This window comes from Vulpes vulpes, chromosome 8 (genome assembly GCF_048418805.1).
Source record: "Vulpes vulpes isolate BD-2025 chromosome 8, VulVul3, whole genome shotgun sequence".
Taxonomy (NCBI): Eukaryota; Metazoa; Chordata; class Mammalia; order Carnivora; family Canidae; genus Vulpes; species Vulpes vulpes.
This window is the reverse complement of record NC_132787.1, coordinates 5,093,590-5,121,516: the sequence shown is the minus strand read 5'-3', so window position 1 is coordinate 5,121,516 and position 27,927 is coordinate 5,093,590. Positions and strand designations below refer to the sequence as shown.

The window sequence follows — 27,927 nt, the reverse complement described above, 5'->3', positions numbered from 1 at the left end:
CCGGGCGGGGCTCCGGCGCCCGACGGCCGCGCTAGGGGGCGCGGGGCCCGGCGGGGGGCGGCCGAGCAGGGCGCCCTCCCCCGGCGCGGAGCCCCCGCGCCCCGGAGGGATGGGGCGGGAGGCCGCGGGCGCCTAAGATGCCGGCCATGCGGGGACTCCTGGCGCCGCAGAACACCTTCCTGGACACCATCGCCACGCGCTTCGACGGCACGCGTGAGTCCCACGTCCGCCCCGCCGCCCCAGCAGCCGCCCCAGCAGCCCCCCTCGCCGGGCCCTCCGCGCCCCCGTGCGCCCCTCCCTCCGCAGCGGCCCCGCTTGCGGGCGGCACCGCCGGCTCCTTCCAGGCGCCGCTTCTCCAGAGGGTCAGGGTCGGCCGTGCCCCAGGGTGGGCGAAAGGGCCAGAGCCTGCGGGTCGGGGTCGGGCCGGGAGGGCGAGGGGAGGGCGCGGCCCCCGACCGGGAGCCTAACTCACCGCGTCCCGGTCCGGCGCCGGCCCGCAGGGGAGCGGCGCGGGGGGCGCAGAGGGGCGGCGCTCAGGGGCACCCGGACACCCGGGGTCCCAAGACACCTAGAGGAGGGCGGTTTGCCCGGGAGCTAGAGCAGGCGGGCTCAGGGGCACCGTTAGCCCAGGCTCCCCTCCGCGCCCGAGCCCCAGCCCAGGCCCACAGAGCCCCCCAGACCCCCAAGGGCAGGCTTGGGGCACTCCCACCAAGACTGGGGAAGTTTGGAGCAGGTGACCGGAGCTCCTGGCTGCGGGCCCGCAGGGCTCCCAACACCCGGAAAGTGGTGAAAACCCCCTCCCGCCTGCGCCTCCCTCACACTCACCCCCAGTGGGGCTTCCCAGCTCTCCGCCTGTGGTCCTCCATGGTCTTGCAGTTCCTGGTGGGGGGTGGGAGCCCATCACTGAGCAACCCCCCCACGCGCGCACACACACACGCACGCACACGCACGCACACTGGCTTCTCCATCTGCTTTGCCCTGGGCTTGGCTCCTGCAGCCTGCTGATTCAGTGCCCCCCACTCCCCAATACATTCCTGGCTCCAGGCTGTGCTGTTCAGCTACCATTCTTACACCCCCATTCTCCATCACACTCACTGATTCCTGAGCCAGGTCAGGCAGCCGGGTTCGAACAGGGAGTGCAGAATGGATGGTGGCCTGGACCGCCTCCCACCCAGGTGGGTCCCAGTGAGAGGGGCCAGACGGCCAACCTGGGCACCTAGCTGGGGAGTGCACCAGGCAGAGGGAGGAGAAGGGCTGAGGCTGCGTCGGGCTGGTCGTGCGCAGTCCTCCCTTGGGCATCGCCACGCCTGCCCCTTCCCCCAGGCTGCTCTGGACACCGTCCAGAGGGCACAGTTCCCACACGGGGCCGCACTCACCAACCTCAGGACTCACGTGTGTTGACTCCTGAATGCACACATGCACACGCTGCTAGGAGGGGCTCTCGCGGGGCTGGTACACAGGTGACACACTGATTCCTGTTATAAATAGCGCCTGCCCTGACCTCCAGGCTGGAACACACACGCACATGCACGGGGTTCTTGGGCTCTGCGACTCCCTCCCTTTGGTTGCAGGCATTTAGAAGAGGAGGGGTGGTAGACCGAGTGCCCCTTCCCCCCAGGCCGCCTCTGAGAGGTGCTCTCTTGCAGACAGTAACTTCGTGCTGGGCAACGCCCAGGTGGCGGGGCTCTTCCCCGTGGTCTACTGCTCTGATGGCTTCTGCGACCTCACGGGTTTCTCCCGGGCCGAGGTCATGCAGCGGGGCTGCGCCTGCTCCTTCCTCTATGGGCCAGACACCAGTGAGCTTGTCCGCCAACAGATCCGCAAGGCCCTGGATGAGCACAAGGAGTTCAAGGCTGAGCTGATCCTGTACCGGAAGAGCGGTGAGGGGCCACCTGGCCAGACCGGCTCACTTCTGAGGTCTCACCCAGCCTGGCACCCACTCCATCTGCTGCCCCTGTGCTCCATCCCCATCGTCTCTGTCCCCCCCCCCCCATTTCCTTCTCCACCCCAGCCACTGCCCCTGGCTTCTCTCTCCCATCCTCACCTCAGCCTCAGCCTCTCCCCAATTTCCGATCTTGGGTTTCTCACCCAAGCAGAAAAGTGTCTTCGCCTCAGCAGGACAGATCCGTGAACACACGTGTCTGATGGTCCTCTCTGCCCTCCTTTGCCCTCCCCCGCCCTGTTCCATCAAGCCCTGTCCTAGATGGAGCCAGGCTGCTGCCCACCTCCCTGTAAAGCCCTGATCCTGCTTGTGTCTTGGCCAGGGGTGGCACGGGACCTCTGTCACCTTGGGCAAGGTGGAGAATAGGAGCTGGGCTGAGTCTGTCTTTGTGCCCAGGGCTCCCGTTCTGGTGTCTCCTGGATGTGATACCCATAAAGAATGAGAAAGGGGAGGTGGCCCTCTTCCTGGTCTCTCACAAGGACATCACTGACACCAAGAACCGAGGGGGCCCTGACAACTGGAAGGAGAGAGGTGGGTGCCTTGGGGCTGTTGATTTAGCTGCTGTGGCTGGGCTGTACCGCAGGCCTGGGTGGGGCCTTGGCACCCAGTCTGAGCTTGGGGGTCCCCCCGCCCCCTTGCATCCATTGACTCCTGCTTTGCTGGGTGAGAGGCTTATGCTGCTCTCATTTCCATTTGCCCAGGTATGGGAAGCTTGTTTCCAAATAGACTAGTTGAGACAGAGTTGGAGATCTAAAGTCATCTTTACTAAGAAACTGAAAGCAGCCGCATTCCACTAGTGCTGTGGAGTACCATTTCCTGCCCTTAGTGGGGCTGAGCGCAGATCCACCTGGTTCCTTTCCCTCCCACAGACCTGACTTGCAGCCCTGGCCAAAGCCTGCTTGTAGTCCCTGCGGCCTTCCCCCTCCTGCATCCTCCCAGGGCTAGCGGAGGCTTTTGACCAGCCCAGAAAGCTGTTATCAGAAGCTGGCTTTGCCGCTGGGGGTGCTGGGGGTACGCTCCATTCCCTGTTCCCCGCCCCCAGCCCTGGGAACCACTCTCCACTCCCCACTCAGGCTTTTCCCTGGGAAGATCCTTTGCTGCCTCTGCCTTGATCCAGACCTCCTGCCCCTGGAAGCGCACTCGGAGGAGTGTCTAGAAGCACCCCCAGGACTGCCCATTGCTGGGGCTGGCAAGTGCCTCTAGAAATGAGGGTCCTGGAGCCCCAACTCTAAACAGACCAACTGGTCAATGAGTCAGGGAAGCCCATGGGCCAGCAACTGGTGTCCTTCACCCAAGATCCTGACTGGGGTATGTGGGCACTCCCCCCCTCATCCTCATGGGCCCCTCTTTTGCAGGGGGTGGCCGGCGCCGATATGGCCGGGGAGGATCCAAAGGCTTCAATGCCAACCGGCGGCGGAGCCGGGCTGTGCTCTACCACCTGTCCGGGCACCTGCAGAAGCAGCCCAAGGGCAAGCACAAGCTCAATAAGGTGGATTGTGCACAAGGGTGTGTGTTTGGGGGGCAGGGTAGGGGCAAAGCTGAGGAGATGGAGGGGGAGAACTAAGCCCACCCTAGAGGGTGTCCAGGGGACCACCCACGCCCCACCAGCACTGTGGGGGTCATGACTGAAGGAGGGAAACTCAGATGCCTCATCCATCAGTCTTGGCCCTGGTGTCAGATGAGCCTTGGATCACTGTTGGCCCCTCCCCCAAGCAGGGGGGCCACCTCAGCTAAGTCGGTGCCCCCCCCCCCCCCCCGGGTCCTCAGTCTTCTGCTCTATTACGTGGGGACTCTAGGGCCTATGGCAGAGGTTGCTTGGAGTCTGCAGGGAGAGGAAGGAGGTGGATGCCTGTCCCAGACCCTGTCCAAACTCAGCCTCTGCCACTTTCCTGTCCTCCCTGGCCGGACCCGCCCTGCCCTGCCTCACTCAGGGGGTGTTTGGGGAGAAGCCAAACTTGCCTGAGTACAAAGTAGCCGCCATCCGAAAGTCACCTTTCATCCTGCTGCACTGTGGGGCACTGAGGGCCACTTGGGACGGCTTCATCCTGCTCGCCACCCTCTACGTGGCCGTCACCGTGCCCTACAGTGTGTGTGTGAGCACGGCCCGGGAGCCCAGCGCAGCCCGCAGTGCCCCCAGCATCTGCGACCTGGCCGTGGAGGTCCTCTTCATTCTTGGTACGTGTGCCCTGGGCCCCCCACCCCACCCTATGCCAGGCCCCCCTCGGGCGATAGTCCACGTGGCTTCCTGTGCCTCTGACAGTGTCCCCCATGCCCTTCTCCCATCTGTGACCCCGTGGGCTTTGAAATCAAACCTACGTTCCAAACGTGCCTCTACTGCTGATGGGTTCTATGACCCTGAGCTGATTATAGCTTCTCCCAGCCTCAGTTTCTCCCTCCATCAAATAGGCAAGACAACACCCACCCTTTAGAGTTCTATGGTAGGGGGAAGCTGGTAGGGGGCCCAGGACACTGTCAGACACTGAGCAGGTGCCCAGTGAAGCGGCTCCTCCTCGCCCCCATGCTGAGTCCCACCCGGCCTTCCTGCAGACATCGTGCTGAATTTCCGCACCACGTTCGTGTCCAAGTCGGGGCAGGTGGTGTTTGCCCCCAAGTCCATTTGCCTCCACTACGTCACCACCTGGTTCCTGCTGGATGTCATTGCGGCGCTGCCCTTTGACCTGCTACATGCCTTCAAGGTCAATGTGGTCAGTGTGGCTGGGCTGGGTGGGCTTCCGGGCAGAGTGGGGGCGGCCGGCCCTGGGGTGACCTCCCCATCTCCCCCACCTCAGTACTTTGGGGCCCACCTGCTGAAGACGGTGCGGCTGCTGCGGCTGCTCCGCCTGCTCCCGCGGCTGGACCGCTACTCGCAGTACAGCGCCGTGGTGCTCACCCTGCTCATGGCCGTGTTCGCCTTGCTCGCCCACTGGGTGGCCTGTGTCTGGTTCTACATCGGCCAGCGGGAGATTGAGAGCAGCGCCTCCGAGCTGCCCGAGATCGGTACTGGAGGCTCCGGGGGGCTGGGGCGCGTGCGCAAATGTGCCGGAGGAGTGCTGCTCCTGGGGTGTGGGTGCGTCGGGGCAACGAGAGTCCACGTGCGTGTGTGTGAGCTGATGCAAGGAGTCGGGTGTGTGTGCAGGTCTGCCTCTGCGTGTGTATCTGGGGCATCCGGGCACGTGGGCGTGTGTTAGTGAGGAGAATGCGGCGGCTGGTGTGTGTGTGTGCGCACATGCGTGCGTGCACCCGCAGGAGTGCGACAGAGCTACCGCCTTGAGGCAGACCTGTTCTTTAGCGGGCAGGCGTAGTGGTGAAGGCGGGTGGGCTGCCCAGGGGCGTCCTGTCCACCCTTCGAGGCCTCCTCACCGCGTTCAGGCCCCCCCGCCCAGCTGGGAGCACGCCCCAGGAGGAGGCCCTGCGGGGCCTCCGGGCACCTGCATGCCTGCTGCTCGGCCCCCACCCACCCTCTCGGACTCCCGTGCCCACACCTTGCCCGCTGAGGCGCGTCCCTCCCAGCGGCTTCTCCGCGCTCCCCAGGCCTAAACCAGCCTTCCTCCGCGCCCGCAGGTCTTCACCTCTACTCCCCGCTCCACTCTCCTCCCACTCACATCTTAACTCCTGGCAGGAAGGCTCCCACCCCCACCTCTCCACCCAGAATGGCAGCTGGCAGGTCACAGGGGAACTTTGGGGGCCAAGCCCTCATCTCCTCGATGTCCCGTGGCTCCTGAGCCCGCTCACCACGCTCCACTGAACCTCCCGACTTCTCTGTCCTGAGCAAGGCCACCCTCGCCGGCCTCCTCGCCCCGGCCCTGCTCTTCCCCTCCCCTTGTCCCCTGTGGTCGCACTGGTGCCACTGTGCCCATCTCAGCTGCCGTCTTTCCCCTAACTCCAAGCCTGTTCCAATTCTTCTTACCCTGAGCCTCCCAAACTGAACACACCTTCTTCCTCCCAAGCCCTCCAGCCTTCTGGTGGCTTCCCCACCGGCCTGGAGTGCCTGTTCTCATCAGTGGGCAACAGGCCAGCTGCTGAGCTGGCCTCACAGAACCATCTGCTCCTTGGTGGGATCATCAGAGGTGCAGGTGGGCCTTAGAAATGTGCTCCGATCCGTTCCCAGGGCCGAGGAGGCTCCTGCAAATCATCTCTCCCTCCCCAAGCCCATGGAGACTGGTGTGTGGCCCAGAGGCCCACTTGGGTATTCCCCAAAGCTCTAGTTGCTGAGCACGTAGAACTGGAATGCTCCAGGCAGTGTCAGCTCCTTGGCACCTGCCCTTCCCAGAGGGAGGCTGTGGTGGAGGCGGCTCTGGGGTCACATGGCCACCCAGCAAACAGTCAGTGAGCTGGGAGATAGTGGTGCTGTATGGCCCTGATCCCAAAATGGGCTGAGACACACCAAATCCCCGGGTCAGTTTGCTCCCAGACAGGATCCAGATGCTCCGAGTCATGCATCCAGGTGGCTCCTGTGGTTCTGACCACCTTACAGGGGCCGCTCGGCTGACAGGAAGAGTACCTTTGGCTCCCGGAGGGGCTCTGAGTCCCACCATGGAGAACATGGGCAAGTGGAGGCAGGCTGCTTTGTGGATACACATGTTCATTCTTGCACCCTTGAACCCTAAGCTTCTGAGAGGTTTCATTCTATGTGGGGCTGATACTAGCTCACATTAGGGGACTTTCCAAGTCCATCATATCATCACCTACTCCTTTCTCCAGAGAAACTACTCCCCAGCGAGGTCAGAGGCACACCTAGACCTGCCAGCGTCCAGCTCCGGAGGGATGTCCTGAGGGGGAGTGGCGCCCCCTCCTGGTCCAGCTCTGGCGGGAGGCACCTTCCCCTGGCTTCCTTGCCTTGGTTCTGCTGCTCCTCTGGCCATAGTGTGGACAGAGTCCTGTCCCCTGATTCCCATGAGCCCAGTGGAGATGGGCTAGATTTTCAAATGTGCTAAATACCGAGGGTGATCACTCGACATTTCTCAGTATGAAAGCCACAGGCCTCCAGAACAGCCTCCCCACACCACCAGCTCTAGGAGCTGCCCATGTCCCCGCGCTAAGACAGGCCAGGCCTCTCTGCCACCTTCCCGTCATTCTCCAGCTTCTCACCCCTGGCTCCCCACCCTCCTTTCCTGGCAACTGAATAGCGGCTGAAGAGTTTTGCACACTCCATGCAGCCTCACAGGACACCCTGAGTTACAAGGGTGGGTCCTCACCTTGGCTCAGGCCTTAACACATCTTCCCGAATTCCTTGGCCGAGAGTTTGACGCCCCCGGTGTGAACCCCACATTCTAGCTAAGCGGAGCTATTGGCCTGCACTTGTCTTCATCCCTAGGGTTGGCCCATTATGGCCTTTCCCTAGATCAGGACCAAGCTTCTCTCAATTTCTTTGAATCAAAACTCTACCCATCCTCTGAGACGAAGCAACAATGTCCCCTCTTCCGGGAAGCCCTCTAGCCCTAACCCACAGCACTTTGGTTTGAGCCCCATCAAATAGCACATACTTGTGGGATTGCTGAATGAATGGGTCCGGGGTGAGGAGGGGTGTGGAGATGGTGGGAGCAGTGCGTGTAAGGTGTTCGGGAGAGTGTGGAGCAGGGAGCTGAGTGGTCCAGGTGGGAGGGGCGGTGCCCGCAGAGGGGAGTTCCACTGCAGCCTGGGATCCTGAGCCCCCTCTGCACTTGGCCTCTGTGCCTCCGCTCTAGACGGGCCCTCCCTCTCTTGCTCCTCCTGACTCCCAGCTCTGCCGGGACCCCTGGGACCCCAGGATCCCCCATCCAACACCCGAGAGTTCCCACAACCTTCCAGCTAGGCCCAGAGTGACTCTGAGTAGCCACGGCTCCCGCGAGAGCCCAGTACACAGCCCCACTTCCTGCCAAGGCCAGGCCAGAGGACGTGGGATTGACAGCGAGGCTGGCACACTTCCCACTTGGGCCCGTGTCCGCATGTGTGCTCCGGAGCCTCTGCATGTGCACAGGTGCCTGCCTGTCTGTGGCCTTTGAGTGTGCTCACACGTGTGCTTGTGTTCGCCTCCCCACCTGCGTGTCCGAGTGCAAGCACCTGTGTGCCCTTGTCTCTCTCCCAAGTGCGCGCAGGCTTTTTCCGTGTGAGTGGCTGTGGCTGTGCACCTGTGAATGTGCTCACACGTGTGTGTCCTCATCCTCTCAACTGTGCGGAGCACGTCTGTGGCCCTGATGGTGCGTATGCTCGCGTCCACGTTGCGTGCTTGAGAACTCGTACGTGGGGTCAGGGGGTTTGTGTGGTTGTGGGGAGGAGTGGGGGTGAAGGGCTTTCTGGAGCAGGTGAGAGCAAGGGCGAGAGGAGTGTGGGTGCGCAGGGTAGGGGAGCTGGGCCCCAGCTGGGCCCGGGGTTCGTGCCGGCCACGGGGCAGGGGGCGCGATGCCCGCTGCTCGGCTCCGGGCCCCAACACACCCCAGCTGGGGAGGTGACAGCTCGCTGGCGCTGGTCTCCAGGGCCGGGGCCGGGGGTGGATCCGCCTCGGCGCCCCCGCCCTGCTCAGGCGCGCCCCCTCCGCAGGCTGGCTGCAGGAGCTGGCCCGCCGCCTGGAGACCCCCTACTACCTGGTGGGCCGCGGCCCCGCGGGCAACAGCTCGGGCCAGAAGGACAACTGCAGCGGCGTGGCCGGGGAGGCCAACGGGACGGGCCTGGAGCTCCTGGGCGGCCCGTCGCTGCGCAGCGCCTACATCACGTCCCTCTACTTCGCGCTCAGCAGCCTCACCAGCGTGGGCTTCGGCAACGTGTCCGCCAACACGGACACCGAGAAGATCTTCTCCATCTGCACCATGCTCATCGGCGGTGAGGCCGCGCCCCGCGCTCCCCCAGGGCCCGAGGCCCTTCCGAGGGGCTCCTCTGCTTTGGGGGGACCAAGGAACAGCACGAGGGCCAGGGGAGCCACCGGGCGTAGGACTCGAGGCCACGCGGCGGGCGGGCCAGACGCGCCCTGCGTGGTGTCAGGCCGGCCCGGAGGTGACCCCCTCTCGCCACCCTCCCCAGCCCTGATGCACGCGGTGGTGTTTGGGAACGTGACGGCCATCATCCAGCGCATGTACGCCCGCCGCTTTCTGTACCACAGCCGCACCCGGGACCTGCGCGACTACATCCGCATCCACCGCATCCCCAAGCCCCTCAAGCAGCGCATGCTCGAGTACTTCCAGGCCACCTGGGCCGTGAACAACGGCATCGACACCGCCGAGGTGCGCGGCCCGGGCGCCTTGCGGCAGGGGCAGAGGGTGGCCTCGGCCGCCGGGACGGCAGTGCGGGGCGGGGGGCGGCCAGGGGCTGCGGGGAGGAAAGGCCGAGGCTCGGGGACGGGGGCAGGCGGCCGCCCCTCGCTGACTTGCCCCGCGCGGCCTGGACCCCCACGGCCCCCTGGCGCCCGGGGTGCAGCCACTGAGCTCCCCGCGCGCCCGCAGCTGCTGCAGAGCCTCCCCGACGAGCTGCGCGCCGACATCGCCATGCACCTGCACAAGGAGGTCCTGCAGCTGCCTCTGTTCGAGGCGGCGAGCCGCGGCTGCCTGCGGGCGCTCTCCCTGGCCCTGCGGCCCGCCTTCTGCACCCCCGGCGAGTACCTCATCCACCAAGGGGACGCTCTCCAGGCCCTCTACTTCGTCTGCTCCGGCTCCATGGAGGTGCTCAAGGGTGGCACTGTCCTTGCCATCCTAGGTTTGTGAGGGCGGGAGAGGAGGCAGAGCCCGGTGGGAGGCGGGTGGAGCCAGGGCCCCATCAGCAGAAACCAGAGAGCGGCCGTGGGCAAGGCCTCCTGGGGGGGAACAGCCAGTGTGGACTGGGGAGCCCTGGGCAGAGCTCAGAGCAGCCCCAGTGACCACCCAGTGGGAACGCAGGGAGGGGGAACTATCCTCAGGTGTTCAAGCCTCCCGGAGTGAGCTCAGGACCACCATAGGACGGGGTGGGGGGTGGGGTCAGCACTTTCTGGAAAATCAGATGCAGAGGATGGCAGTGCTGGAGAGTGCACTCAGGCAGGGCTGCCAGGGGGCGGTGAGGCCTATGCTTATGGGGCACCTCCGCCCGCTCCGGGGTGAGGGCCGTTGTGCATTCCTGGCTGGTCGCAGAGCAGGCCCGGGGCCCCAGTGGGTGACGGCAGGGCTCAGACTCTGCCTATATACTTCCCTTCTTGGCAAAAGAAGGAGGTGGAGATGGTCAAGGAAGAAGAGCTTGCAGTTATGGAATGGACGTCCCAACAGTGCTGGTCCCAAGAGTGTCACAGCAGGGCTGGCCCTTAGGTCATACAAAGCTCACAAAACCCATGACAGAGGTATTGGTGTTGTGCCTGTTTCACATGGAAGGAATGGAAGGTTTGGAGAGGTTCATGAATTGGTAGGAGGGGTTGGAACCTAGTCCGCCAACCCTAAACCTCAGGCCTCATTCACGGTGCCCTCTGGTGCGTTGCTCCACGGAGAGCCAGCTGTGTCCAAAGCAAGGGCATGACTTCAGGGTGGCGGGACACAGACACGGGGCTTTGGGAAATGGCTGCGGGGCTCCACAGCTGGGGGAGGCTGTCAGCACTGACCCCCTCGGGTGGGAACTGCTTGGGTAACGGAGGGCCCCGCCCGGGGGATGGAAGGGAGGTGAATCCTCGAGGGCTCCTAGACTCACTGTGGAGCCGGCTGACACCTGGAGGGGCTGAGGCTCTCATCAAGCTGGAGAATTTTTTTTTTTTCAAAGATCTTATCCATTTATTCATGAGACACACACAGAGAGAGGCAGAGACCCAGGCAGAGGGAGAAGCAGGCTCCCTGCAGGGAGCCCGATGTGGGACTCCATCCCGGGTCTCCAGGGTCACACCCGGGGCTGAAGGTAGAGCTAAACCGCTGAGCCAGCCGGGCTGCCCAAGCTGGAGAATTAAGACCAGACGCCCAGCAGCTTCTGTTCGTCCCTCCCCTCTCCCTTGAGGAGGGTGATCACCCAACAGGAAAAAGAAGTACCGTCAAGGGGGTCTTGGAGGTAGGGGAGGCCGGAGGCTGTCACACCTTGCTCTTCTGGGAGTTTGGTTTCTGGACCAAGATGCCTTTTATGCCAGGACTCTGAGCAAACGGAATTACGGCCGCTCATATATGCCAGGCGGCCCTTGAGGAAGGAGGGAGAACTGGAGAGATTCGGAAGGGCAAACAGACTTTGACGATCGCAGACTGGTCAAGACTGTCGAGCGGATTATTAAACAGATGGTTTTCAGCTCAGAGCCGAGGAAGCGGTGCGGCTGGGAGCTGGCACTGGTCCTGCAAGAACATCTCCTCACTAATGCCAGGCGCCAGGTTGCAGAGTAATCATGTTCACAATGAAGACGGAGCCTCAAGAACGTCCACCGCCTGCGCCTCAGGCCTTTGCCTCACTGCGTGTCCCCAGCACCAGAACGTTGCCCCCTTTGATCCATCCTGTCCCTGCCCATATGTTCCCGATGGACTGTTGCCGCTGTTGCCTTGACGGCTCTTCTGGATGCTCTGAGTGCCTGGTGACCCCCTGGCTGGTTTTCTGCTTCGCCTTCACCCCGCGCCCAGCTGCCTCCCTCGCTGAACACCCGGGGGCTTCCCGCCTACTGAGCCAAGGAGGCGGAGGCGAGGCCTGCATGTGGGTTCTGGCCCCGACCTCCCTGTGTGGGCAGCAGCTAAGCGGGCACCGCCGGCCGTGGGGGGAGGCGGCAGGAGAGACGCGAGCCGGTGTCGGTGCCAGGAAGACCTGAGGGGGTGGAGAGCTGAGCTGGAGCCCCCCCCCCCCGCCCCCCGATGGCAGTCTCTGGTCGGAGACCAGTGGCATGGAGCTCTGTTAGCGGTCTTGGCCTGTTGCGCGATTGTCTCACCTTTTGGGTGATGACACACACGAGGAGAGCTCATTCATCGGATGAGCACATGGAGATCCAAACACCTCTAAGAAGGAACCAGAAGGATGGGCCTCAAACCAAGAAATATGATTTAACAGCGATGCCTTCTACACTCAAGTTTGAGCAAAAGTCCATGAACGTTGAGAGGAGGCTGCTAAGCTCAGGCCTGCTGGCAGCGGGAGGCAGCCCACGCTGCGGGTGGCACTGATGCGTCTCTTGCCTTGAGGGTTGAGGAAAGGCCGTCCAGTCTTGTGCATCCTGGCGTGGGCTGCGCTGACTTGGGAGGGCAGCGCGTGCTCTGCCCCACTGCCGACAGCCTGCCACCCCGGGTGGGAACCATCTGCTGGGGACTCTGAGCCGGAGGGCGGAGGAGGAGAGGAACTTCGATTGGTCGCCTCTGCCAGGCACTTCACCTGCGCCGACTCATTTAACCCTGACTGGAGACACCCCAGTCCATCCACATTTTCTTCCTACAATTTCACATCTTGGAGATTGGGATGCAGGTTCTGATGCCATTTTACAATGCTGTCAGCCAGGTGGCGGTCTCAGCTGGGTGGTGGGAAAACCCTCCATGGACACCTTCTGGTAAGATCCAGAGAGCACCACCACTCAGTTCAGTACTAGACCTGTCATAGAAGCCTCAGGGCTGAGGGAGGTGAAGTAATGCGGCCGCCTGACATCCCTGTGCCTCGCGGGGCACTAACCTGCTGGATCCTGGACGAGTCCCACCTGAATCACCTGCGCGGGTTGAGAAACATCAGATTGTGGGGTCTCCTGTAGATATAATGATTCCGTGGGTAGAGATGGGGCCTGGAATCTGGTTTAACTTTCGCAAGGGGTTTGGATCTACAGGCAACCTTAGAACCCTGAGAACTGGGGACTCATTTGTCTCAGAGCTAAAATGTAAATGCGTCCAGCGCAGTGGCTTTGATCCCGGGTGTGCTTCACTGCAGGCCTGAGGAGCCAGAGGCAGGCAGCAGGGATGGGCCGGGGGGGGGGGGGGGGGGGGGGGGGGGGGGGGGCCTGGGCCCCTCTGCTCCTCTCTGTGGGGCCCAAGCCCCCCCCCGGCCCCCCGCTGAGCTCGCAGGGGGGTGCTGAGGGGCAGGGCTTGCTGACCTCTGCTGACCTCTGCTTCTGCTTCCCAGGGAAGGGTGATCTGATTGGCTGCGAGCTGCCCCGGCGAGAGCAGGTAGTCAAGGCCAATGCCGATGTAAAGGGGCTGACCTACTGCGTCCTACAATGTCTACAGCTGGCTGGGCTGCACGAGAGCCTTGCATTGTACCCCGAGTTTGCCCCACGCTTCAGCCGGGGCCTCCGAGGGGAGCTCAGCTACAACCTGGGTGCCGGTGGAGGCCCCGCAGAGGTGAGGGCACTGGGAACGTGTGCACAGGGGACTGGGGTTCAGGAGGCACTGCGTGGGCCCCCACACGTCGTGGGGGGACGTGCCCGTCCTGCCCCTGCACAGCCACCCGTGCTCCACCGGCCCTCCCGGCCCTCCCGGCCCTGCTCCTCCAGGCCGCCTCTCAAGAGCCCTGGGGCCTCCCTGGTTTCTACCCCACAAGTGAGGACTGCTCTGAGGGGCTTTGACTTTTCCTGGCTCATCTTCCTAACCCCAAAGCAGCTTTTAGCAGGCGTTCTCCTGGGGAGCTCGGCTAGCCTGAGGGACTGAGCCCAGGGGTGGGGTACCCATGCTCGGCTCGAATTCTGACAGGCAGCAACCTCCATCAGGGCTTGGTGGCTGTGCAGTGGCAGCAGAAAAACAGCCCCCTCCAGCCTCTTCCTCCGAGGGGGGAGATACTGGGCATCCAGGGAGCTCCTCCTGGGAGACGGGGGCGGGGTGGGGCAGGGAGTGGGGCACAGGAGGGGCTACCCATGCCGCCCCTCTGGCCCCTCCGTCCCCAGGCGGACACCAGCTCCCTGAGTGGCGACAACACCCTTATGTCCACGCTGGAGGAGAAAGAGACGGACGGGGAGCAGGGCCCCACGGCCTCCCCCGCCCCGGCTGACGAGCCTTCCAGCCCCCTGCTGTCCCCCGGCTGCACCTCCTCCTCCTCAGCTGCCAAGCTGCTGTCCCCACGCCGGACAGCACCCCGTCCCAGGCTGAGGGGCCGAGGACGGCCGGGCAGGGCGGGGGCTTCGCAGGCTGAGGCCGGCCCCTCTGTTCACCCTCGGAGCTTAGAGGGGCTGCAGCTGCCCTCCGTGCCATGGAACGTCCCCCCGGATCTGAGCCCCAGGTAAGCAGGCCCTGGGCCTCGGTACGCTGTGGTGGAGATGGTGGTGATGGGGCCAGGGCCCATCCCTGCCTCCTCTGGAAAGCCCTCTTGGACTCCACCTTCCTGTGGCCCGCAGCCCCCCACCTGGTGCCTGGCCCTTCCCTGCTCAGAATTCTGCGGTGTCCTGTTGGATCCTTAGCGGAACCGCAAGCCCCTAGGGAAAGGGACCAAGTGTTACCCGGGCCGGGAGCTGCTGTGTGTGGGCACCGGGCCCGGCAGCGGCCACCCGTGGACTGATCTGCTGCCCCGGCACCTGTGTCCGCAGGGTAGTAGACGGCATCGAGGACGGCTGTGGCTCCGACCAGCCCAAGTTCTCCTTCCGCGTGGGGCAGTCTGGCCCGGAGTGCAGCAGCAGCCCCTCCCCTGGACCAGGTAGCGGGGCCTGGGGACAGGCTGGCAGGGCACATGCCCCCTTGCCCTCCTCAACCTACAGGTCGGGCAGTACAGTTTGGTGGTGAAGCCCAGTGCACTGGTGCTAGGTGGGCCGGGGCTCAGCTCCATGCACTGGGCTCCGCGGCAGCGCGACCTTGCACCCGTCCCGGCTTTGGGCCTCGGGGCTGTAATGCAGGGGCTGCGTGTGTTAAATAGGATAAAGGCTCCAAGACCCTGGGGAGGACAGGGGCTGTGGGGGAAGCAGGGTTGCAAGTGGGCCCCCGCCAGGTCATGCAGCCCACGCAATCCCTGGAGCCGCCCACGCAGCCCCTGGAGCGACAGGGTAAGGGGTTCCCGGGAGTGGTCACGTGTCTGGGGGGTGGGCAGGAGCAGCTCCCCAAGGGGAAGGTGAGGGCTGCATCCCTGGGTCCCCGGGCCCGGAGAGCAGAATGCCGCTGGGGCAAGGCTGGAGCGGCCGTGGTGGGCAGCAGGGTCAGAGGCCCGGACCCCGCGCCATCTCCTCTGCCAGTGCCGCCTGTAACCTCATCCTACTGTTCACAGAGAATGGCCTGCTCGCCGTCCCCCTCGGGCCTGGTGAGGCAAGGAACGTGGACATGCTGGACAAGCTGCGGCAGGCGGTGGGTGAGGGGCAGGGTGGGGCGGGGGCGGGCGCTGCTGTCTGGGAGCTCCAGACTCCTCTGACGTCATTCTTTCTTCCTACCTCGCTCCCCAAAGGTGACAGAGCTGTCTGAGCAGGTGCTGCAGATGCGCGAGGGCCTGCAGTCGCTTCGCCAGGCTGTGCAGCAAGTCCTGGCACCCCATGGGGAGGGCCCTTGCCCTCGGGCCGCAGGGGAGGGGCCGTGCCTAGCCAGCGCCTCTGGGCTCCTACAGCCTCTGTGTGTGGACACTGGGACATCCTCCTACTGCCTGCAGCCCCCAGCTGGCTCTGTCTTGAGTGGGACCTGGCCCCACCCTCGTCCAGAGCCCCCTCCCCTCGTGGCCCCTTGGCCCTGGGGCCCCCCAGCATCTCAGAGCTCCCCATGGCCTCGAGCCACAGCTTTCTGGACCTCCACCTCGGACTCTGAGCCCCCGGGCTCGGGCGAACTCGGCCCCGAGCCCAGCACCCCTGGCTCACCGCCTCCTGAGGAAGGGGCTCGGACTGGGCCCCCGGAACCCGTGAACCAGGCCGAGGCTGCTAGTACCGGAGAGCCCCCACCAGGGGCCGGGGGCCTGGCCTTGCCCTGGGAACCCCACAGCCTGGAGATGGTGCTTATCGGCTGCCATGGCTCTGGCACAGTCCAGTGGACCCAGGAAGAGGGCACAGGGGTCTGACCGCCAGCCCCAGAACTCAGTGTTGCCAGACCTGCTGCCAGCGGCTGCTCCGCCTGAACCCGGGGCGGAGGAAGCACGGCGGCCATCCCCGGGACTCCGTGCTGCCTCCGGCTCAGGGCAGGGAGCGGAGAATTAAAGAGGGCCCGGCCCCCGACTCCGGGTGGCCTGGAGCCTCAGGGGCAGGCCCCAGGCTGGGAATCTTCGTACCCCTCAGCCTCTTCCTCTGACCCTCTCTCCCTCTGCAGGATGGGGGGACAGAGGCCTGAGGCCAGGAGGGACCCTGCCATCCCCTGCATGTGCCCCTGTCTCCCCAGTCCCATTTTTTATATTAAAAAAAGATAAATAAAATGAGCTACTTTGGAATTTGGTGCTTTTTATTTACAAAAGAAAAATAATAAAGGTAAAGTCTGAAGCTAATCAGCTGGAGACGAAAGGGCAAAGGTGGGAACCCGAGGGAAGAGGAGGGCGGCCTGCAGAGAGAGGAGGGGAGGGGCTCTGGCTCTAAGGAAGCTGGAGGGTTCCAGCCTCCAGGGGCTTCCCAGGACCAGCCCTGCCCTACCAGAGGCTCAGATCAGTGGGCCCGCAGTTGGGTTTCCTCCTGCCTACTATGGTTTTTCCAGGAGCCTGAGTTCCAGCTCCAAGGGGCTGGAATGGCAGGGGAAACTGAGGCCACAGAGAGCACATGGGTCCTGCCACCACCCCTCACTGTGGCGTGATCTTGGCAGCCTCGGCCCGAATAAGGGCAATGAGGTCCTGGTTGATGAGGAAGACGAATCTCAGGCTGGCAATCTACGATTGGGAGAGAAGGGTGGCTCGAGGACAGAGGTGGAATGGGGGGGGGCCAGGCCCGCATACCGGCTCCCTGCACTCCTGGTCTCCTCCCGACCTCTCCTCCTCCCTCTGAGCTCACCTCCACCACGGAATTGTTGCTGAGGCGCCACTTGGAGCCACACAGTACTGGCCGTCCATCGATGTAGATGGGCCGCCGACCCTCATTGGCAATGAAGAAATCACCATTATTTTTCAGCTTAATGACACCTGTGGGGATGGAGAGGCAAAGGCGGATGAGGGGACAGGGAAGGCCAGGAGAGGGCCTGAAGTCCCCACGCGCACTGCTTCCCAGGGACAGGCTAGAAGGCACCCGGGACTCCCAACTTAGCAATCTTGAAATGCCAGTGGCTCAGCCCCAGCTCAGCCCCAGTGCTGGATGAGGGTTCCCATGGAGACCAAGCCACAGGGCTGGAGGGCTGGAGAGGCTGGGACACCCCCACACTGCCTCCTGCTGGTACCTTGCTTCCGGGAGATCTTCCAGGCCGGACCCTCCAGAGACAGGTCCACATCAATCTGGTTATCCTTGGTTGCTCTGCCCAGGGTGATCTGGGGAAATGGGGCAGGTGAGGGCTGGGCCCTGAGGAATGGGTCTACACAGGCCAGGGAAAGATGAGAAATCAGGGACCAGACACAGAAAGGCGAGCGGGGTCAAGACCGGCATGACAGAGGAGGGTAACCTGCGGCAGCAGGTGGCCGGGCCCGCCTTACCTCTCGGGAGCGCATCAGGTACCGCACCATGCGGCCCCGCAGCACTGCCAGCGTCTGGTTGTCGAAGTCAGGAGAGCTCATACCTGCGCGAAGAGTGGCTTGTGTCAGGGACAGCCCACTCCTTAGGGCCACAGGGCAGAAGGCAGGGAGCCGGGGGCTGGGAGATGAGGGTGCACCCAGCTGGGCCAGCAGGGGTCTCGGGGTGGGGTGAAGGGAGCTGAAGCCTGGCCCTCCTCACCTGTGATGCTGTCTACCAGCACCTGCCACTTATGCAGCTCCTGTTCCAGTTGTCGGATCTCTCGTTTCTGGCGCCGGTCAGCCACTGTCAGCTCTGGGGTGAGGTGGGTGGTAAGGAGGGACACTCTGAGGCCACGGGCACCTTGTACTGGTCCTCTGTGCTAGCAGGAGCTTCTACCCCCAACAGCCCCACCGGGGTACACTCACCATGCTCCAGAACCTCATCCCGCATGTCCCTGTGGGGGAGAAGGACGTGTCAGGATCCACTTCCTGCTCACCTGCCATGACCATCAGGTGCTACTCGGCTCACTAAGGTGTCCCTGAGTCCCTCGGCTGAGGAAGCCAAGACGCTGCTCCTCTGTTGGATTAGCCTCCTTTCCCTGAGTGGTGGTGGGGACCCTCATCAAGGAGACCAGGGGACAAGCAGAGCATGAGGCTGAGTGTGCACTGGGCTCAGCTCCCCGCCGCAGAAGGTAGGGCCGGGTGGCCTGGAGAGCTCTGTCCCCGGGACACACTCCACTCTGCACCCTGCCTGTGACCTCAGCCACTCACTTGAGCTTACTGTCATCGATCAGGTCCTCTGCGTCGGAAAAGTTGAGCACTTGGTCCCCCTTGGGCAGCGGCTGCACTGAACAAAGGACGGAGAGATGGTCAGCGCCGCTGCCCCCACTCCACCCTCTGTGGCAAGGGGACTGAACTCAGGGGCCAACTTGGGAGACCGGGCCACACGCGCACAGTTCTGTGCTGAGATCAACAGGTAACAGAGCACGTGCCCGACTGGGCAGCAAGCTAATGTGACACAAAGCAGTCCTGATATCAGCTAAGGGCAGAGGTGATTCTAGAAAAAAAGGGAATTAAAGTTGACCTTTTGTGTGTGCTTTTCAGCGTGCGAAGCTCTCACGTAGCCGTGAACTTAGGAGGGAAGGCCCTGCGGCTAGGGCCCTGCCCGAGGCAGCTCCAGGAAGGAGGGCTACACCACGGCCCTCAGGTTTAGGACAGACCCAGGATTTGAGCCCCGCTTTCCCGATTCCAAATCCAAAATGCTCCTCTCACATCATATACTCCCCGACCTTTGTGGCCACACTCAGCAAGAGGCGGCGGGGGCACATGCCAGTCAAGCCCCACTTAGGGTGAGCCAGAAGAGAGCTGCCATGCCTCCCGCCAGCATTTTTCAAGCTGTGGGTTAATGATATCTTAAAGGTCACAAAACCAGTTTTCATTTGTTTCACAAATACGAAATGGGGTAGAGTATCAGAGTCCGTCAAGTACATTGAGGATAAATAGTTGCACGAATGGTTTTCAGTTTTCTTTCTGGTCCAACTATAAAGAGATTGGCCCCCAAACTCAGATCAACTGCCTCCTGGCCAGCGGTTCCCAGCCTGCGGTGTCGCGTGGTGGCAGCGCCCACTAGCTGGTGGCCTCAGAACTGCCGGCTGAGCAGTGTCCACACGGGGGGGGGGGGGGTGGGGGGTGGGGTGGGGGTGGGGGGTGGGGTGGGGGGGTGGGGTGGGGGGGGTGGGGGTGGGGTGTCTTCACTGCCACCCTCCCCTCAACTGCGAAGTCAGACTGTGGGAGACAAGGGACTGGGGTGGTCACTCCCCCCCCCCCCCGGGGCTCCATCCCCACCACAGCTGCCTAAAACCCCACTACACCCGCTTGGGAGCTAAGCAGCGTATAGGGATCCCAGCACTGCGCGGCCAAGGAGGCCAAGGAGAAATCAAATGCCCCAGAGAAGACTCCCTGAGAGAAAAACTGAATCTCTAAGTTGTACAAAGTAACTTTCAAAGAAGCTAGCTACAGCAGCAAAAATAGACTTTAGCCAGCAGCGTTCACGCTCTCCGTGGGGATTCAGGGACACCAGAGCCTGAGGCAGAAGCAGAAATCTGGAAGTGGCAGGAGTGGAGAGAGCTGCTCACTAAATTCAGAAATCCTCAGGAGAAAAAGGTGGGGCCCTCCCTGACAAGATTCCTGAAAATCCTCTTGCAGGAGTATCTTTTCATAACCAGGAGCAGCAGGGCCAGGGAGTAGGTGGAGGGCACAGGCACAGCCTCATTTCTAGAACCGCGGGAACAACCCTGGAGACGCTGACGGACGGCACTGTCCAGAAGTGAGAGCAGAGCGTCCATGCTACAACGTACAAGGAAAGACTGAACCCAAGTCCCAAACAGAACAGGGAGCTGCACGCGGTTTAGCGGCTGACCTTCCCGGTACCCGTCGTTAGGAGTGCGAGCCTAACAGGAGCAGAAGGCCTGGGCATGAAGGGCTTTCTGGATGGCGCCAAAGGAACGAGGAGGATTATGGGGAGGGGAGACGGGCAGAAAGACTTAGAAAAAGTACCTTCTCTAGGGTAGTAGCATCTCTAGGGAAGGAAACAGGGAAGGGTAAGCAGCGAAGGGGACTTTCACATTTTACTCGTGTTTCAGTGTGATTCGTGGAGAACATGCCACTAGCATACATGACGGTGTGCTAGGTCAACAACGACAAAAATAGGAAGTGGGAGACAAGTCTCTCATTTAGACTTTTTGCTCAGGATCCCAAGCAAGGCTACCCTGACCATGCTGCTATTGTTCCAGCCACTGGCCTTCCTTCTGGAAGGCAGTGGTTTCCCTGCAGAGAGAGGTACAAGACACCGGGGGCCTCGGAAGGATCCACTACTGGCACCCGAGGGCAGCCGAGCCCAGACAACCTCACACACGTGCGCATCATTCCGCCAGCTCCCAGCGCCAGTTACCTGTCTGGTCCTCCAGCAGGTAATACTGCTTCATGAGCTGCCAGTGGGCCTGCAAGGCCTTGGCAGTACGGGCCAGGTAGAAGGCATCGGGGTGTCTGTGCAGCAGGTCCTGGAACGTCTCCAAGGTGGGCTGGCTGGTCTGGAGGGCAAGACTGTTCTCAGCACCTGGGTGTTCTCGTTCTCATCTCTGCCATACCCGCCCCCCGCCCCCCCACCCCAACCCACGAGCTGCTGGATGAAGAGGGAGTCGGTCTTGGCTCTTCCTGAGGACCCCATCCACAAAGGCGCCTGCAGATATACGAGCAACCGCAGGGCATGTCTCCAGGCGACGGGGCCTCCCTGTGTCAGGGGTCTTCCCAGTGGTCAGGCCCCTCAGCCTTACCGATCCCACTTTGCTCAGCAGCTGTTCCTCAGCCTTGCTAAACAAGGCCTTGCTCTGGATGGCGGCAATGGCTTCTGGGTGCAGCTGTCTCATGGCTTGGCAGGCCAGCCTGGGGGGACAGTGAGAAAGAGAGCAGGGTTAACAGGAGGGTGTCAAGCCATCTGGGGTTCCTGCAGGCCTTTGAGATCCAGAACTAGAGGCCAGGCCCTTGAGAGAAAGGCTCAAGGCTCAGCACAGCACCTGTGGCCTCACGGGTTTGTTGAAAGCATAACACAGGCAAACTCAGCCAAACCGAGTGTCCGGTGTCTGCTCCCTTGAAGAGACTCAAAGGCACAGGCCCCAGAGGCCAGTCCTGAGGGAGATCCTGAGACAAGCTGCTGCTCCTCCAAGACCTTCTCTTAGCTTGGCCAAAGCTGCCACCCACTGCCCACCACACCCTCTTTCCAAAGTTGAGCCCCGCCCACCTCCTGGCCTGTCAGGGCCGTGGCTAGGCTTAAATGGTGCTAGGGAGTAAAAGCCAGGTGCTAGGCTTGCAATCAACTCTGATGATGGTAAGCGAGGTGGCTGAGGAGGAAGTGTGTGCCGCACGGGTGCACAGGTTCACTTGGAACCTGGCCTTTTAGGGGCCCTCCTGTTCTTTTGTTCCAACTCCTTCTTGTGGAGGAAGAAATCACGGGAGGTCAGTGTGGAAAGGCTGGGAAGTGATCTGCCCCAAATCACAGCGCACACAGTGGTGGAACCAGGGCTCCCGCTCATTCGGGTGTTCTCTCCTTTTTTTTTTTTTTTTTTTTAATTTATTTATTTATGATAGTCACAGAGAGAGAGAGAGAGGCAGAGACACAGGCGGAGGGAGAAGCAGGCTCCATGCACCGGGAGCCTGATGTGGGATTCGATCCCGGGTCTCCAGGATCGCGCCCTGGGTCAAAGGCAGGCGCCAAACCGCTGCGCCACCCAGGGATCCCCGGGTGTTCTCTCCTAAGCTACTTCTTCAGCTTCCAGATCCCCTTGCTTTGGCATCAGGCCAGGGCTAGCAGGGTTGGCAGCAGGGAGAAGCTTCCCTCTCCAGCCTGGCTGGTTTCAATACCATCCCAGAGGATGCAAGGTCCCAAGAGTCCTGCCTCCCAGGCCCCTCCCTTGGGTCCTTGTAGAGTCCTGTCTGTTCCAGGAGCCAAATTCTGGTTCCCAGTACCTTCCCGCTGCTGGAGCCAGCCCCACTCACTTGGAGATGACAGGATCGTAGAGCAGGGCGTACCAGCGCTCCTGAACCTCCCGAAGGGTGAAGCGGCAGCTGAACTTCACGCCCAGATGGACAGATGTCAGGTCGTTGGTCTGCAAGGCCCAGATGGGTTGGCCTCAGCCTCAGAGCCTGGAAGAAGCCTTCCCTTGCTACCCCCGGGGTGCGGGGCTATTTTGGCGCTGGGGACTGCAGGCTGGGCAGAGGAAGGGGATGTGCAGCCCAGGCCAAGAAGCACTACCTGCAGCACAGCATTGACAAGCAGGAGGTCATCCGCAGGCTTCCAGCGGCCCAAATCCTTGGTCACCTGAAGTGGCTGTTTGCTCTTCTTCACACGCTTGGTGAGTCCAGGCGTTGGGGCTGGGCTGGGTGGCACAGGAGTGCTAGGGGCCTTGGACACCTGGGCAGGGGACAGGAAGAGAATGAGCTCCAAGCTGGCAGCGGGACAGCTCGGGCTTCAGGCCTGGAGCTTTCCATACTGTGTGTGGCAGCCCCAGGCTCCCCGACGGTAAGCAACATGGGCAGGAGCTCAGCTTTCTAGTCCCCACCCGCTCAGAGCACTTCTACATGGTCCATGACCTTATGGGGTCTCCTCTTTGCTGGTAGCACCTTCAACTCCAGGGTGGAGGGCAGGTGGGGAGGATACCAGGAAACCACTCTGACTGATATGGTGTCTAGGGCCAGAGCAATGCCACCTGGGGGGTTATTTTTACACCCAGCAATGCTGGGAACAGGCTGTCTGCTCCCAGAATAGATGCACGCTCCATGCCTCCCACACAGAATGTGATACAGGACGCACTGACAGGGTGTGTGTGTGTGAGGGGAGCAGCAAGAAGAGATGGGCTCCCAGGAGGGAGGCAGCTGAGGTTGGGGCTGGGGCCCCCGGATTTTCTCACAAGCCTCTCCTGCAGGGCTCCTGCCAGCTGGCAAAGGTGGTGGGGAAATACAAAATCTGGCCCCAGCCCCCCACATCTCATAATCTCTCACCTTCTTCTTTTCACTGGAGGAAGGTTCACTCCCTGAACAGCGCCCTGGCTCCACCCCACTGGCCCCCTTTGCCCGGGTAGAGGACTTAGCCAGGCTGCTCTCCACCAGCTCATCGTCAAACTTCTTCCTCTTGATGAATCTGTGGAGAGTCCTGCCCAGTGAGCATCCCTTGCCCCTTCCCCCGTACCCACTCATACACACCCAGGCTCTGAAACAGAGCAGGTTCCTGGCTCCAGCGCAGTGGATGAGGCCTGAACTGTGCGCTCCAGCCCTCTGAGATGACAGGGTACCGCGCCACAAAGAGTTCATGTCAAAGACCTAGTATCTCCCTCCCCTGCCCACGTCCCACAGAGAGGGGCTTGGCAGGAAAAGCAAAAAGCTCTACCCACACTTAGGCCCCAGAAGGGCTCAGCCACTGCCAACAGTGACAAAGGTGTGCAGCATCCAATGCCCTTGCCCGGTCCCTGGCCCCCTGAACCCTTACTACCTGGAGGAGCTTCTCCGTTTAGGGATGGTGCCCAAGGCCTGAGAGGAAGCCCGCTTCTGCCCTGCCAGCGACTCCTCATCCTCTGAGCGGCTGGCAGTGCCGGAGGCCATCAGAGATGAATCTAGCAGCCCCTGAGAATCTAGAAAAAGAGAACTGGTGAACTCAGGTCTCCTAAGTGCCTCGCAGAGCCTTGAGCCTCTGAACACAGGACCCCTCCTCTGCCCACCCCCACCGCCTGCCAGCCCTCCTGGCCCTTCCCTTGCTTTCTTGACATTTGAGGTTTTAAGGTGGGAGTTCCTTGGCCATCCAGATCCCATCTGGGCTCAGACCTGGCCCAGACCTTCCACGCTGGGCAGTTCTCCCGGTGCCACGTGTCATGTCATGCAGCACATGGTGCTCAGGTCAGACTGGTGATGCCGACACACCGGGCTCTGGGCATAACTGCTCCCTCTGCCATCAAAATGCAGCCATGCCAAAGAGCGGCAGCTCAACAGCAAGTCAGTCAATTGTGGCCTCTGCCGAGAGGTACGTGGGTGGTGCTGGCCCAGGGGGAGGTGGCAATGCCCAGCCAGGACGAAAAGACATACGTGCCAGGCACGGGGTGGAATCAGCAGATGCTTGGCGCCTGAGCGTTTGGGGAGCTGGCCCGGCCTCATACTACCTTTGTCCATCCTCTTACAGTCCCAAAGCCACTGGTTCCAAACCACAGGGCTAGGAGGAAGGGTCCCACAGGCTCATCCAAGGATTCTGACCAGGTGAGCTTAGAGGCTGAGAGGAGATTCTGCAAAGGAGAAATGAGGCTCCCTGACGCACAGGTTTCCAACGGGCCAGCCTCACCTCCTTATACTGGAGCAGCTCCCCCAGGATCCCATTAAGGTAGGGGAAGACACAAGGAAAAGAGACACAAGGCTCTATCCTGCAAATGTGACGCTGATAAACCAACAGCTTTCTAAAGGTCACCAGCATCTCTGAGAATATCAAAGCGGTGCACTCCAGAAAAATGTACGAACACGTACCATTTTAGGGGGTCCACAGACCTCTAGGATTCTACTCAAGAGTCGCTAGGTGAAGGGCTTCAGCTATAAACCAGCGCGAAACAAGGGATTACTGGCTCACTTCTTATCGTCGCCGCCCACTCAGTTCAGTAGCACCTCCCCGGCCCTCCCAAGCCCCAGCGGGGAAACGAGACAGAATTCCAATCAGTCCATCCCTCCCTCTCCGCCCCCCGCCCCCATTTTGCAGCTTTGGCTCAAGATTTAGTAGGTGGTACCGCGTGGAAGCTGGGAAAAAAAAAAAAACGCGGTTGGGGGTCGGAGCGAGTATCACCTGCCCTGGGGCACCTGCTCCCGTCCTAACCCCGGGAGGACTGGGGCGCCGGGCACTCCCCGGGCGAGCTCGCGGGCCGCGCCCCTTGAGGCCAGGGCGGCGCTCCGCACAGCCTTCCGGCCCTGCCCCAGCGCTCCCGGCGCGCCGCGCCGTGGGATACGGCTGGGTGTCCGCACACCTGGGGAGCAGGTGAGGGCCTCGCTCCGCGCGCTGAGGCTGGCTCTGCGCCCCTTTCCGCCCCCCCCCCCCCGCCCTCGCTCTCCCCCAGGTGCACACCCGAGGCGGGGCATTAGTGCAGGTCTGTTTCTGGAGCTCGGGGCGAGAGTGGGGACGTCAGCCCTGCAACTCAAAAAGCAAACCACCGGGCACACCCCGATGCTCTCGGTTTAAGCCCCCACGGGGCGGGTGGCGAGGGACAGAGAGCGACTCCCAGGCCAAGTCTCACCCCACCTTCGGCTTGCCACCTTTGCGCATGCGTAACATCTCGGACCAGATTCTGGGCCGGGCCGGCCCACGCATGCGCAGATTTTCGGGGCGCTACCGGGGCGGGGCCCCAAACACTGTGTGCGTGTGGGGGGGTCTTCCCCCGCGGCACCCTGGAAAACCCCACGTCGCCCCAAACTCTGCCCCGCCCTCAGAAGCGAAGCGCGAAGTCTCACCATTCCTAGGCTGCCAGCTCCAACAATTTCTCCGCGGCGACGGCAGCAGCCGCAGGGCCAAACCCGGCTTCCGCGAGGCACATCTACTTCCGGGTCTGCGAGCTAGGGGCGGCGCGATCCCTTCCGGTTCGGCCCCGGGACGTGACGAGGGGGGCGTGGCTACCGGAGGGACGGGACCGGAGGACCGATTTTGCTAAGAGCCGAAAGTAAAGGTTTTTCCCAGTCGGGACAACGCAGGGGAGACGTCGGGGCTGGGAGGCCCCAGAGAGGTGAAGTCGTCTGGGGAGAGCGGCTAAAGGGAACGGCGAGACCTGGAGCGGGCCAGGCCGAGGGCGGGCTCGGGGTGGGGGTGGGCCTAGGCCTCGACTTCGGGGTCTGAATTCCCACGGGGCGTAGGAGTCCTTGGTCGTTCAGGGGCGATTGTGCGTTGTTTGATTCCGCCGGCGGCTTTAGGGAAGCTGCGCTGTGTCGGGCCCCGTGCTAGGCACAGCGCGGGAGACGACGTGGGGCGCGCTGCGGCCGGAGAGGTCTGGGCGCCTGATGGAGGGCGGCGGGGGCCCGGCTCCTGGAAGGCGGAGGCCCGGAGGAAGGCGCGGCGCCCCGCGTCCGCCAGATCCCACCAGGGCTGCTGGAGGCCGGGGCGGACCCCGGTGGGTGAGAGAGACGTGCAGAGGAGCATGCCCTGGACAGAAGCCTTGGACGGCAGAGCAAGCCTACAGGGAAAGTCTGCGGGTGGGAAGCCAAACGGACCTCTAAAAGGAGGGTTTCTGTTTGTTTTACGTTTCCTCGGGACGCCACAAAAGTGTAGCAGCTGCCAAGAATCCTATGGCAGCTCAGCATGAGGAAAATCCCAGTTCCCAAGCTGTCCAGCAGTTAGGGCCGTCCTTTCCAGGGAGGGGTCAACCACAGGTCGCCTGGACATTGCCAGCGGATGCAAGTGTCAGATGAGAGGCTGGTCCTTCTGGTCCTGACAGTGTGTGATGACCCTCTGCATCAAAAGTCCTCCCCCCCCCCCCCTTTTACTGGCCTGGGACCTTACTTAATGACCCACACACACTCCTCATCTATGGCCTGGATCTTACTTATTGACCCACACACACCCCTCATCTACTGGCCTGGGACTTACTTAATGACCCACACACACACCTCATCTACTGGCCTGGGACCTTACTGAGTAATAACCTATTTTGTCTCCCCTGAAAGACAAGTTTTCTGATAAGTGTGTGGACTAGATGAGATATTGTATGGTGTCTATACTATATGAGAGTAATTGGGGGGGGTGGCTCTAAGGAGAGGGCAGTTGAGCCGAGAATCAACAGTTGACAGGTCAGTCATGTAAAGAGCTGGAGTGTAAGGATCTAGTAAGAGGGGACAGCATAGCTGCAAAGCAGAAATGAATTTGGTGAATAGGAGGATCAGGAAGGAGCCCAGTATGGCTAGAGAAGGACAATCAAGAAAAAGAGGGAAAGAGAGGAGAACAGAGGTCAGCAGGGGCAGATCGCATTAGCCATTACAGTTCAAGCTATGGGTTTGGGCCTTTCTTCTTAATGCTTTGGAAAGCTCTTAAAGGATTACGAATGAAGGCATCCTTGCTACGATATGATTTGATTTTTAAGACGATTTCTCTGGCTGTTTGTGGAGAAGGATTGTAAAAGAGGAAGCAGAGACTAAGAAACTTCCTTGCAGCAGTCCAGGTGAGAGGTAAGTCCAGGTGGTGTAGCTGGGTTGTGGGGGTAAGTGGAGATGGACTGAATCAGGGACTTTGTATATTTTGGAGCTAGAAGCACAAGAACTTGCTGATGGCTTGGATATGGGATATGAGGGAAGGGGAAGAATCAAGGATAAGACCTAGCTCTTTGGCCCGAGACACTGGGTGCATACTGGAGCCCCCATTAGAATATATCCAGAATCTGGCCCTACCTCGTTGGCTTGTCCACTCTTCTCCTGACCCATATCCCCTTCATGCAGGCTGGCTGGGCCTGAAGACCCGGAGGAGACCCCAAGGGACCAGCCAAGAAGATGCTTGGCTTTGCGGAGGATAGAAATCTAATATAGCTGAGAGGAAGTGAGAGCAGTTTATTAATGATGTATTGTGTGTAGATACGGACATAGCAGCCAGGAGACTCAGGAAGGAAAGAGTGAGTCTCCTCTTTGCTTAGGGCCTAGGGTTTTTATTGTGGATGGTGGTCTGGTATTCCTGCATCCAGGAACAAAGGCAAGTGTTTAGGTATCTTTCATAAGTTATTTACACCCTGGAGCTAGGGGTCTTAGTGAGTCAGTGGTCTTGGAAAGTGTTCGTGACATCCCATCCAGTCTCTCCTTAGATGTTATCTGTTGTGCTGGAAAACTCCAAAGAAATCATTAAACTCTTGACCTTTACAAGGAGTGTGGTGTCTCTCCGATCAGTCGGGGATCCTCCCAAATGTGGGATGACCAATCGGGTGGAAGCCAGAGATGTGGTGCTGGCGGAGAAAGGGATCCACCCAAGGCAAAACAAAAGAGATAAAAGTTGATTGAATATGCTGCAAGCAAGGGAGCCGGGGGCAGGACAGTAAAGGAGAAATTTTCTGCCACTAGGCAGTGTGTGTGGGGAA

General features: G+C 61.5%; 2 protein-coding genes across 11 annotated transcripts; one reads left to right on the top strand and one right to left on the bottom strand.

Annotated features, from left to right (window-relative positions):
* Positions 1-16,114, top strand: KCNH3 (potassium voltage-gated channel subfamily H member 3). Of its 2 annotated transcripts, none has more exons than XM_026000251.2 (15): positions 1-213; positions 1,647-1,880; positions 2,339-2,473; positions 3,298-3,431; positions 3,874-4,117; positions 4,490-4,647; positions 4,732-4,939; positions 8,459-8,737; positions 8,936-9,135; positions 9,355-9,604; positions 12,920-13,137; positions 13,677-14,008; positions 14,313-14,419; positions 14,981-15,057; positions 15,155-16,114. In XM_026000251.2, exons 1-15 carry the CDS (start codon positions 138-140, stop codon positions 15,749-15,751), a joined length of 3,249 nt encoding a protein of 1,082 aa, XP_025856036.1. In that variant the 5' UTR covers positions 1-137; the 3' UTR covers positions 15,752-16,114. The 2 variants fall into 2 exon arrangements, with proteins under 2 accessions (XP_025856036.1, XP_025856037.1); XM_026000252.2 differs by having other exon boundaries at positions 73-213; positions 1,651-1,880.
* MCRS1 (microspherule protein 1) lies at positions 16,108-26,061 on the bottom strand. 9 transcript variants are annotated; one of them, XM_026000255.2, is made up of 15 exons: positions 25,334-26,061; positions 24,010-24,129; positions 23,349-23,487; positions 22,862-23,000; positions 22,116-22,274; positions 21,860-21,969; positions 20,641-20,749; positions 20,259-20,397; positions 18,080-18,155; positions 17,735-17,763; positions 17,529-17,621; positions 17,291-17,373; positions 17,041-17,128; positions 16,662-16,789; positions 16,108-16,540 (listed from the first exon to the last, which is right to left on the bottom strand). In XM_026000255.2, exons 2-15 carry the CDS (start codon positions 24,017-24,019, stop codon positions 16,454-16,456), a joined length of 1,389 nt encoding a protein of 462 aa, XP_025856040.1. In that variant the 5' UTR covers positions 24,020-24,129; positions 25,334-26,061; the 3' UTR covers positions 16,108-16,453. The 9 variants fall into 9 exon arrangements, with proteins under 9 accessions (XP_025856040.1, XP_025856039.1, XP_025856042.1 ...); XM_026000254.2 differs by having other exon boundaries at positions 23,678-24,129; positions 25,334-25,905; XM_026000257.2 differs by lacking the exon at positions 25,334-26,061 and adding an exon at positions 25,125-25,196.
* Between the last annotated feature and the right edge of the window lie 1,866 nt (positions 26,062-27,927).

What these genes read in the sequence shown, in the direction of transcription:
- KCNH3 (XM_026000251.2), top strand. Translation starts at nt 138, where the DNA reads ATGCCGGCCATGCGGGGACTCCTGGCGCCGCAGAACACCTTCCTGGAC. An exon ending in CACGCGCTTCGACGGCACGC is followed by an intron (nt 214 to 1,646) that starts GTGAGTCCCACG and finishes GCTCTCTTGCAG; the next exon opens with ACAGTAACTTCGTGCTGGGC. An exon ending in CTGCACCATGCTCATCGGCG is followed by an intron (nt 8,738 to 8,935) that starts GTGAGGCCGCGC and finishes CACCCTCCCCAG; the next exon opens with CCCTGATGCACGCGGTGGTG.
- MCRS1 (XM_026000254.2), bottom strand. Translation starts at nt 23,726, where the DNA reads ATGACACGTGGCACCGGGAGAACTGCCCAGCGTGGAAGGTCTGGGCCA. An exon ending in AAACGGAGAAGCTCCTCCAG is followed by an intron (nt 23,001 to 23,348) that starts GTAGTAAGGGTT and finishes GACTCTCCACAG; the next exon opens with ATTCATCAAGAGGAAGAAGT. An exon ending in CCTGCTGGAGGACCAGACAG is followed by an intron (nt 18,156 to 20,258) that starts GTAACTGGCGCT and finishes TCCTTTGTTCAG; the next exon opens with TGCAGCCGCTGCCCAAGGGG.